At 41.6% G+C, this 11027-nt stretch overlaps 1 protein-coding gene across 5 annotated transcripts; it reads left to right on the forward strand.

The window, feature by feature from the left end:
* Nucleotides 1–238: 238 nt before the first annotated feature.
* Nucleotides 239–10954, forward strand: LOC141754613 (uncharacterized). Of its 5 annotated transcripts, none has more exons than XM_074613809.1 (13): nt 269–607; nt 909–977; nt 2866–2890; nt 5809–5895; nt 5972–6111; nt 6228–6371; nt 6466–6511; nt 7295–8252; nt 8362–8461; nt 8601–8666; nt 8776–8877; nt 8993–9248; nt 10188–10954. In XM_074613809.1, exons 1-13 carry the CDS (start codon nt 554–556, stop codon nt 10442–10444), a joined length of 2304 nt encoding a protein of 767 aa, XP_074469910.1. In that variant the 5' UTR covers nt 269–553; the 3' UTR covers nt 10445–10954. The 5 variants fall into 5 exon arrangements, with proteins under 5 accessions (XP_074469915.1, XP_074469910.1, XP_074469912.1 ...); XM_074613813.1 differs by having other exon boundaries at nt 330–607; nt 2866–4948; XM_074613814.1 differs by lacking the exon at nt 2866–2890 and having other exon boundaries at nt 239–607.
* Nucleotides 10955–11027: the final 73 nt, after the last annotated feature.

Consider the following 11027-nt stretch of genomic DNA (forward strand, 5'->3'; position numbering starts at 1 on the left):
ATCAGCGCACCGCGCACCCCTGCCCCTCCCTGCTTGATGTTATGATCCTCGTCTGTCATCACCTGATTCATTAACACAACATTCAGTCACAGTCAGTGCATGGAGTACCCTTGGCGCGGGGATCGTCCTATTATTCTGCCTTGAATTAAGTAAAGAAAAAAATGGCTCTCGAACGGGAGCCGGCTCTTATCGTTCACTTAAAAGAGCCGGCTCAATGAACCGGCTCGTTCGTGACGACACATTACTAGTATGTTTCCTACGGAGGAATATGCACAAACACACCGGAAGTAGCTATCAACAATAGCATCTCCCTTTTTATCAATTTCGTCGATTGCAGAATCAGCTGAAGACCACACAGTATATGCAATATAAACCACACAAACGACAATAAGTTAGTTAGAAGATTAACACTGCGCTAATTGATAACTATTAACTCCTATTAATGTAGCTAGCTACCGTTAGCTTGGTTGTAGCCAGTTATGCTAAGCTAAGCTAAGCTAAGGTAATGTCCAGTTTGTCTAGAAAGCAGCGTTAACGGATAAAACATCAAACTATGGACAATCTCGAGACACCATACGAAGACGAGGCTTCATTTATTGAATGCACGGTAAGCTAGTTAACGTTAACATTATATATATGCCTTTAATGGTGACTGCCAGGAAGAGATGCACTATGGCTGTCACGTGTAGTGAGTGTTTACACTCTGGTACACACCTCATGCTTTACTGTGTTGGCTGATGCATTTTGTTTTTTGCAATTTTGCTGCTGTACACTGCAAATTTCCCCACTGCGGGACTAATAAAGGAATATCTTATCTTATCTTAGCTATGAAGATAGACCAATGCCTGCTTTAGTTAGGCTATAAGGACCTAACATAGCTGGGGTTTGTGTCTTCTCGTTGAATCCAGGTCTGTGAAAAATCCATCAGGGGTGATACCTTGTACAAGATACACCTGACTACACAAGGACATTTAAAGGTACACGGGAACAATTTACTGGTGCAGATTTGCAAAAAGTTATGCACTCTGTGAAAGTTTTGTTGATACTAATGTAGCCAAAACACCCAGTGATAAACTTATAGGTTAATGATCAGTAACTGTGACTAGTGTTTTTTGCCATGACCTCTTTTTATTCAGTCACAGGTCTTCCACAGGTCCAAGATAAGACTCTCAGGAGCATCCAAAAGTGATATTTCACTATCTTTCCAAGCCGTCAGCAAAACATTTTTTTCCAACACACACGATTGTGATGGACACAACTTTTTTTTGCAAGAACAGCAGGTCTCCTGTTTTTGAAAAACGTGCAGTTTAACGGCTTTGTATCACAAAATGTCTTCTTTCGATTCTAAAGCAGCAGTTTGTTTTCTTGAGGTCATCACTTATAGTTCAACCTGCACCTTTCTTGGACCCCGTCGGCCAAGTATTGAGACTCAAGGCAACAACACAGCTTATGGCCATGGATCTTTCTCACACCACACCACTAGAATTGTGCTTGGTGGTTTTGTACATGTCAACCATAAATCCTGGATACTTTTACAAGAATATTGGAGTGAGGATGTGTGCTTGATAAGTGATCTTGGTTATTCTGTGGAACAGTATTTCACAGAAGGTCCTCTTCGTGGTTCACATGGAAGATGTCCTTGACCCTCTATCTCACAGAGGTCAACATGTTCTGGCAATTTTTTTTTGTATAGAAAAATATGTTTTCCAACTTCTTCCGGAAACTTGCCGCTTGTAAGATTTCTATAAATCTTCTGCTGTGGTTTTGATTTAACCAAAAGCTGCACAGGGGCAAAACCAAGTTGCAGCATTATTTGGAGTCAGCCCTGGTACCATCTCCAAACTGAAGGCCAAGTTCCGTGAAACCGGTGATGTAAAAGACAGACTGCAAAGTGGGCGTCCCAGGAAGACCGGTTCATCACCCTTACAGCACTGAGGAACCGTAGGCTGTCTTCTGGAGATTTGCAGGCAAGGTTTGCAGGACGTTATGGCATACAGATCTCTGATCAGACGATCAGGAACAGAATGCACACAGCCAATCTCAGAGCTCATGAGGCTACCAGGGAGCCTGCAATGATTGCCCTTCACCATCAGGCCCGTTTGTGCTGGTCTCGACAACACAGGCAAAGGCGAAGATTCATGTTTAGGTTGGTGGGACGGTTTGATAACTGACCTCAGATTCAATACTTTCACACTGGAAGGCCTGGAAGACAAATAATAAAAACATGGACAATACTTGGACAACTGAGCATTACAGATGTTAAGAAGACATTGTCCACACTGTGTAGCTACATCAGCTTGTCAGCAGCTTCAGTCGTTTGTCAGTGTCTACACTGGACGCGTTCGAGGCTGGCATTTTTTTCAGGAATCCTCTGGACAGGAGTTTTTTTTGTTTGTCGGAGTGGGATGGGACAGGAGTGAAAATCCACCCTCAAGTTCAAACACCGTACTGGTGTGTGGTCAGCCACGTTTTGGTAGAGCTCACCGCCCAATACACTTATCACGCGCGTAAGCAAAGATGCTTGAACATTTGGTCCATGTCTTTTGGTCGTGTTGAAGAAAACTGGATACTGCTTCTCTGCATACAGATATCCATTTTCACATTAAATTTGGTCTTAAACAGTTAACATAGCCTTCTCCCAGGAAGGCTGCTTTATACGTATATGCAGCTATGTTTAAAAAACGGTGAGGATATGTACCTTTACTGCACCTCAAGTGAGCTGTGGTTTTGGCCAACCATTATGTGTTACAAAAATATTTTTCCATGATATAACCCTTTCTCTGTTTGTAGTAGTGGTGAACCAGTGTCCTGTTTACCCAGCACTGATTGACTTAATTTGTATTGCTCTCCTTTCGTTCCTGGCAGAAAGAGGATGCCCTTGTTGCTTCGGGTAAGTAGACTTCATCTTTCAGCCTTGTCATTTTGTTCTTCTTGAGTATATTTACTGTCTGTTCTGGCAGATAATTCAGTCCACACACTAAGGTAACCGAGGTCATTCTGATCTGTTGCCTGGTTTTAATGGACAGCATTTAGTCTAGATTCATCAATGGCTGTGATCCTCTAAGAATGGTTCTGAACTCAAAACAAATCAAAGGACTGGTCATCAGTTGGACGGTATCGTACTATATTCAAAATGTGTGCCAGCGCTCTATAGTCGGATACAAAAACTTCTGAAGGTGCTGAAGGCAATTTTTTTTTCTCGCTTGAGTTAGTTTCGCTCTTGTTTATTTGATTGAAAGATGGTCCATCCAATCACCAGCCAAGTGTTTTTTGAAAGTGTCTGCCCTTTTCCCATCACTTCCCAATGACGGCTTCTCAGATAGTTCTGTGAAACAAACCATCTGACGGGTCAGGTTAAGTCCCAGTTTGCCAAAATGGCTTGACAGCTGTATAAATCCAGCACGTGGGATTTCCAGACTAATGCAAGTCTCGTAATAAAACATGTGCCAGAACTGGCACATCATTCTGGGTACTGAAACCGGCCAAAGCTAGTCAGAGTGCAGCTAACTGGAGACATTGGATTGTCAGATCAAATTTCCACATGGGTGGCCTGTTGTTAATGGTGGAGGACAGGCGTTCCACTGTGTCTTGAGCAGTGAGATGATTTCATGTGCTGCACAAAATCAGTGAGTTCAGGGTCTTCTACTGTAATCCCATAATGCACACTGGGCTTCTGTAGCGTTACTGCATAGAAATTGTGCGCAACGTTAACTTGCATGAGAAACATCGTGAATAGTAATCAGTCACTTTTTTGTACAAAATGACCTCAATTTGGGCTGACAGGCTCACACATTTACCAGTGGGAGAACGATTATAGAAAAACCACCTGGACTGGATCCAGCTTCAGATGCAACGGCATCAGGGACTTGAATAGCAGGTGAGCCGGCTTGGCGGCACGCTCTGAACTGGGCTGGGGAGAAGCTCCTTCTGCTGTGTGGCCTGGTTTGTCAGTTTGGACTCCGTGGGCACAACTGGCTGCTTCTGAGAATGCTCAAAAATATATAAAGATCCCTGTTTCTTTATCTGTAGGGAGATTTCAATTGCAATTGAAACTGAGACCTGTTGTTGCCTGTTAGCTGAGAGTGTGCCCTCTGCTGGTGTCCTTTGAGTCAACAGAAATGTCACTCTTATTCACCCATTATTCAAATGTGTGGCACTTGCATGAAATTGGGCAGCACAGGGCCACCACGGCTGCCTCAAAACTGAACTGTAGCCAAATTTTGCGGCTACATAAATCATTGTGGTGTTGGCGCATCAATGAGTGCACCAACACTCGCCAACATCTCTGTGGTCCAACGCACAGAAGGGTGTAACTATAGGTCACAGAGGCTTGCAGAGAAGCCGATTAGCGCACCAAATGTCAGCAACGTGTTACGCAACCCTGCACATCAAACAAGCCGATTGTTTGATCCAACTTTCTGTTGGGAGGTGGGTTCAAAACAGAAAAGAAAAAGTATGCTCATGCTCCTTGCATGTATAAAAGAAACTGCCACAGAAATGTTTCCAAATGGCTCCTGTGCACATTTGCTAATGTGCAACCAGTGGAAACATGTTCCAATTTTTACCTGTGGGAGAAAGTGGTGTACGCTCAAATACAGAAATGTGGCCTTCTGTTTGTTTTAACTGAGCAAAGAGCTGTGGCATGCTCATACTTCAAGTGAATATACATTTTTTGCGACTATTTTTGGGGATTTTTTTTTTTTGGATGGTGGGAAAAACTATTTTTCCTCTACTGTTGGTAATGTAGGTAAGCTTTTGTCACAGGAGGCCAAGGCCGTAATGCCTCCCCAGGCATTTTTTTTCTTGCAAAGTAAGTGTTTATATACCATAAAATCATCTTGGTTGACATTTCTGAACCTGAAGAAATTCGCACAGCAACACCAAAGAATCATGAGATACAGAAGATTGAGCTCCATGTTTGTCTCAGAGAGACGACCTCCCTGCTGATGTAAGTAGAGCAGAATTTGAAGTGTTCAAAGGTGAAACTTTGGAGATCATACATAAACAAACATATACTGTATATGGTTACTCATTTGCAGCATTCAGATTTCTGATATCAGTATGTGAAGTGGAAAATACAGCCCTTTTGACTGCAGCTACCTCCCTTACTCCTCTTGGCCTGTCAAATGATATATTTATGGTGGTTTGGAAAAAGGTGAACACAAAAGATGGTCAGAAATGCGCAACATGATACATTGAGTAGTAGCTACATCTTAACTAAATAAAATGACATGAAAGGTAATGGAACATTGCACTAGTGTTTGTACTGTACTGTACTGTGATCTAACCAGTAACGGGAGTTCATCTCACAAATTATGCAAGATAAATAATACCCAAAATGCATTTTACACTTAATAGAGCAGTGTGTAGGATCTGGTGGCATCTAGCGGTGAGGTTGCAGATTGCAACCAACTGAAGCTTTTCCGGTGTGCCAAGCGTGTAGGAGCACTTGGGTGGCCGACACAAAAAGGTGAATGGCCCTCTCTACAGCCGGTGTTTGGTTTGTCCGTTCTGGTCTACTGTAGAAACATGACGGCTGGCTCCATGACGAGAGGACCCGCTCCCTATGTAGATATAAACGACTCATTCTAAGGTAACGAAAACACAACAATTCTTATTTTTAGGTGATTATACACTAAAGAAAACATACTTGATATTATATTCCATTTCTGCCAATAGATCCCCCTAATTGTTACACACTGCTCCTTTAAGTTAGACCATTCACTGTACATATAATACATTATCTTTAAAATCCCTCTCTGTTGTAATGGTTTTCTTTTGCTAACTACGAGTGTCTGGGTTTCTCAGGGCTTGCTGTCAGACATCACTACATACCGGCATTTGAGGACATATTACAATATCTGGATTACATGAAGCTTGAGGAACCCATAATTGGTGAATAACAATTTTTTAAACAATTTTCCATGTTAATTTGATCCCTATTTAACTTTATTCTGCTTTTGTTTTGTAGGTTTGAACTATTTGGACGAACTGCCTGGTAATGAACCACAAGCAGGCCCCAGATACACATGTACGCTGTGTCGTCACAATGCAAACCTACCGGAAATGGTCCATCATGTGATCGGACGTAAACACCGGCAGAAATATGTGGTAAAGCATTGTCAACATTTTCAGATTACGCCACTACTTTTTTGAGTGTCTGCTTCTGCTTTTTAATTAAGAAGGCGAAACAAAGTGAGAATACCTCTACTGTTGTGTTTATACAGGAACTGAAACGGCCAGACTTGGTGACCTGGAATAAACAATCCATAATAACCCACGGAGGAAAGATCGTACGAGCCAGAGCAGAGATAATAGAGAGACAGGATGGACGGGGAACTCCAAATGTGGGACGTGTAGAGATCAACAAGGTGGTTGAATGTTATTAAGTAATATGTACTTTTAAAATCGTAATCATTTTGAGACTAACACATGTTGTTTGTGTCTACTTTTTTTGTGTTTCAGCTAATTCCGAAAAGGGGGATAGAAGGCCAATTAAACATCTCGAGAGGTACATTCACACTGTGTAGTAATAGATGTTGGATAAGCTGTCGGCAGGGTTACATACAATATTTCCTATGTTTTTGTTCTGTGTTCTCACTTTGATTGTCTGAGCGTTGATGAATGTATAGAAATGTCAGAGTTTCACTGACAGTTTTAGGGCTGCAACTAACGATTATTTTCATTGTCAATTAATCTGTTGATTATTTTCTTGATTGATTAGTTGTTTGGTCTATTAAATGTCAGAACAATGTGGATCAGTGTTTCCCAAAGCCCAAAGATGACGTCTTCAAATGTCTGGTTTTGTCCACAACTCAAAGATATTCAGTTTACTGTCATAGAGGAGTAAATAAATCAGAAAATATTCACATTTAAGAAGCTGGAATCAGAGAATTTTTACTTTTTTTTTTACGCAATTAATTTGACAACTAATCATTTATCGTTGCAGCTCTAGGTAGTTTTAAAGGATGGATGTTAGAAGGTTTTTAATAATGATTATAGCCTGACCGACACTTGAATTTTGATTGGCCAATAGTCTTTTTTACCTCATTTTTTATAAGAATACCTTTTAATTTTTTTAAAGGTATTTTGACACTATACATGTACTGAACATGACGTTCTGCAGAATTTACAGAAAACAAATATTTCATTTAGTAAACTAGTTGACATGCATTTAATGCTTTTCAGAGAATCTAATGTGATTCATCAAATTCACCTGATTAAAAAACAGCTCATATGAGCAATATTGTATGTACTTTTATTTTTTACTTATATGTCTACTCTCGTTCCCTAGTTCTCCCAAGGCAGAAGCAAAATATGGGCCGAAACATCTCACAGCCCCAACGAGATGTGCTGCCACACCCACCAGACCTCAAGGACTACCAGGATCAGTACTCTCACCCAGGGAGGTATCCTTCACCCCTATTCCGTCCAGAAGTCCCTTACATGTTGAACAGAGGCGGGCCGATGTACCAGCAGGAGGACCCTCTCGGCCAAGACTGCATGGAAGAGGAGCCGCAGAGGGCAGATTACAGCGAGAGTGATATGTACAGACAAGAGTTAATGGATCCTGATTATGGTGATGATGAGTATGAAGAGGAATATGTTGAAGAGCCACAAAGAAGAGCCGTACTGGGGCCAGGTGGTGATCCCAGGTATGATCCAAGGGAGGAGATGCCCCATGGCGAGGCTCAGCATAGAGAGTATTACCCAGAGGAGGCTCCTTCTTACAGAAGGCCCTACGAAGAAAGAGATCCACTGAAGGAGTTTTACACTGCGGAAGTTAGGAGGCGTGGGCAAGTTCGTTATTCCGAGTACCCGCCCTCGCAGCCGGTGTTCCCAGAAGGCGATGAACAGCGGTGGTCTCTGGACAGGGAATCTGGTAGACATGACACTATTAATAGAGCAGGCAGGCAGGGATCGAGTGATCCAGTGGCCAATAGGAGGAGCTTTCCAACACCTATGGAGAATGACCGGTCACGTGATGGCCAGATGTTTCACATAATTAAAGATTATCGTCATCAAACAAGAGAACCACATCAAGAAGAGGCAGTTGCCAACCCTGGGCCGAGCAGAACTGGACCCCCTGCCTCCCAGAGACGAGTGGAAGCTACCAGGGCCATGTCTGATATCCCAGAGCCATTCAGGCGTTTCCTGACAGGGGCCGCTAATGATCGGGGACACGGTAAAAGAAAAAGAAAGAGTCGCTTCTCTGATGCCACTGCAGCGGAGGTGGAAACAACAAAGGGGATGTGAGTGATGATGTACCTGGTCGTTTATCTGTTTGAGATTTTTTCTCCTTGAAAATGCCTGGCTGATACCTGAATCTTACATTATTTTTCTGGACATTTCTGCTTTAAGCTTCGATGACGAGTATGGACCTCCACATCCGAAGTTTGCCGGTCGTCCTAGACCAGTTAGTGAACCGTTGAGACATCCTGACCGCTACATAGAATCACAGGTAGTTAATTGTACAATTAGGATGTTTGTTTTGATTAACTAGTAACCTGCCAATGTGTCATATTTCTAACTAATCTAGAAAATGTACTCAATTATGTAGTATAACTGCTGTAGTGATGTCAAACGTGTCTTCTTTTTAGAGTCTGCATCATACTGAAGGCTACCAAAGAGAAGGCTCTGAGTCGAGGGGAGTCTTTGATATGCTGGTAAGATTGTGAATTTGTATTTGCAACACACGTAGCAGTCATGTGTTTGTTGTGCAGCCATTCATTGAAGGGGGGGCATCTTAACTATGTCCTTTTTCCTTTTCACTAGAAAAATGTTGAAATAGAAAATGCAGAAGAGGCTGACTTCCTGAAGAGCAAACTTTGCAACCTTCTGAAAGAATTCAAGACCAAAAAATCGGAGAAAGCTGTGGTATGTGTCACCCCGCACGGTGTCAGTCTTTCTACCTGAACACGTGTAGTTTAATTCTCTGCCTCTCTGCAAAGCACTGGAAATGAATTAAATAAACGTGTTTTTGTTGTTGTAGGAACATAACCATGGTCGAGCAGCCTACACAGACAACAACAGCTTCAGCCCGGACCTAGAGCTGTCTCCGAGACACCAGTATGACACAACCCGCAGAGAAGATTCAGACCACAGGCGACCAGAAGACCTCTTCTTTAAAGACAATAACAGAGGAAGAGGCTGGCAGCAGCATGAGCATATACCTGACAAGCAGCTCCAAGAATACCACCATCCTGTACGCGGGGAACCCAGACAGTCAAACAGAAGCCGATATGAAGGTAAATTGTATAATATATATAGTATATAACGGTAATTGGGGCTGTCAATCATTTAAAATATTTAACTGTGATGAATTGCAAATTAATCCCACATTTTTTATTTGTTCAAAATGCTTCTTAAAGGGAGTTCTGTCAAGTATTTAATACTCTTATCAACATGGGAGTGGGCAAATATGCTTGCCTTATGCAAATGTATGTATACATTTATTATTGGAGATCAATTTCAACACAGAACAATGACAAATATTGTCCAGAAACACCTCACAGGTACTGCATTTAGCATAAAAAAAGGCAAACTCAAGCCAAATAGGCAACAACAGCTGTCAGTGTGTCAGTGTGCTGACTTGACTATGACTTGCCCCAAACTGCATGTGATTATAATAAAGCTGGCATGTCTGTAAAGGGGAGACTCGTGGGTACCCATAGAACCTTTTTTTATTCACATAACACAAGGTCAGAGGTCAAGGGACCCCAGACCTCGTGTCAATGCTAGTTTTTCCTCGCCAAACTTTAGCGTAAGTTTGGAGCGTTATTAAACCTCCTTCATGACAAGCTTGTATGACATGGTTGGTACCAAAATATTCCTTAGGTTTTCTAGCTTCATACCAGCATTTTCACTCTAGTTTTAAAACTGAGCCAGCTACAACCTAAAAATTTCAAGTTGCGTTAATGCGCTAAAGAAATTAGTGGCGTTAAAACAATTTGCGTTAACACATTATTATCGCGTTAACTTTGACAGCCCTAACGGTAATGTCATATTCTCCATACGCTGTATACCAGGCATTACTGGGTTAGTTCACACTCATCTCAGACAATGTATGTTTTTATGTGTAATAACTGATGAACAATAAACTTTGTATTCCGGTTCCTTCTGTCAAAATATGTCTGCATTTTCAACTTCCTTTCATTCCAGTTCTTTTCCTATTGTTTTTCTTTCAGAGGTTTTTGGGCGGCACAGGATGTCTCCGTCGCCACCTGATACCCATCTAGACAACCCAACACGTTATCCTGAAAGGTTTCAGGAACCCATGCGCCCTCGTGACTACCCACCTGCCGACGATGGGTTTTTAGACTCCCACTCTTCTGCGATTCCGCTCCACATGCAACGAGGAGCCAGGATGGACCGGGGCCCTCGGTACTCCAACAACCTGGACAAAATCACCTCCACCCTCCTGGAACTTGTGGCAAGGAAATAATTCCATAGAAGTTCTGTAAACTAAATGTCCATATTTTTAATGGGAGGCTTTGAATTTAAAACATGATTTTATATTAAATTTCCATCCGCGTCATTTGTTTATTAAGTTATTTGCTTTTAGACATTTGTGAATAAGGTTCTTGAAAAATGTGTACATTAAAATGTGGCTACTGCAGCTGTCATGTCTTTCAATTCTTTATACTACTGTTATCAGCTACAAGTAGCAATATTGTTATTGCGATATTAGTCTTTAACTGTGCAGCAAATGTAATTACAGGTAATTAAATCAAACATAATTTAACTGTTTGTGAATTATGTGGTCCAATGTAGGACTTTAATGAAAACATTTTGGTACTAAATCAGTCACATCAGCTCTACGTATTGTTATTATGAGCAGCAGCAGCATTCATATATTTTACTGTAACACAGTGTAATTGGACATTGGTGAATATATATCATTCAACTGAGTGACATTAACTGACGCATTAAAATTCACGCAATTATATTTTTACTAGTTCACTTATGTTTCACTGTGACTAATAATACTTTGGGAGTTAATATATTAATCATAGCCCCGGGTTTAT

Source organism: Sebastes fasciatus, chromosome 17 (assembly GCF_043250625.1).
Source record: "Sebastes fasciatus isolate fSebFas1 chromosome 17, fSebFas1.pri, whole genome shotgun sequence".
Classification (NCBI taxonomy): domain Eukaryota; kingdom Metazoa; phylum Chordata; class Actinopteri; order Perciformes; family Sebastidae; genus Sebastes; species Sebastes fasciatus.

Coding starts and splice junctions, on each gene's coding strand:
- LOC141754613 (XM_074613809.1), top strand. CDS start 554: ATGGACAATCTCGAGACACCATACGAAGACGAGGCTTCATTTATTGAA. Junction 8,462..8,600: donor ACCGCTACATAGAATCACAG/GTAGTTAATTGT, acceptor TCTTCTTTTTAG/AGTCTGCATCATACTGAAGG. Junction 8,878..8,992: donor AAAAATCGGAGAAAGCTGTG/GTATGTGTCACC, acceptor TTGTTGTTGTAG/GAACATAACCATGGTCGAGC.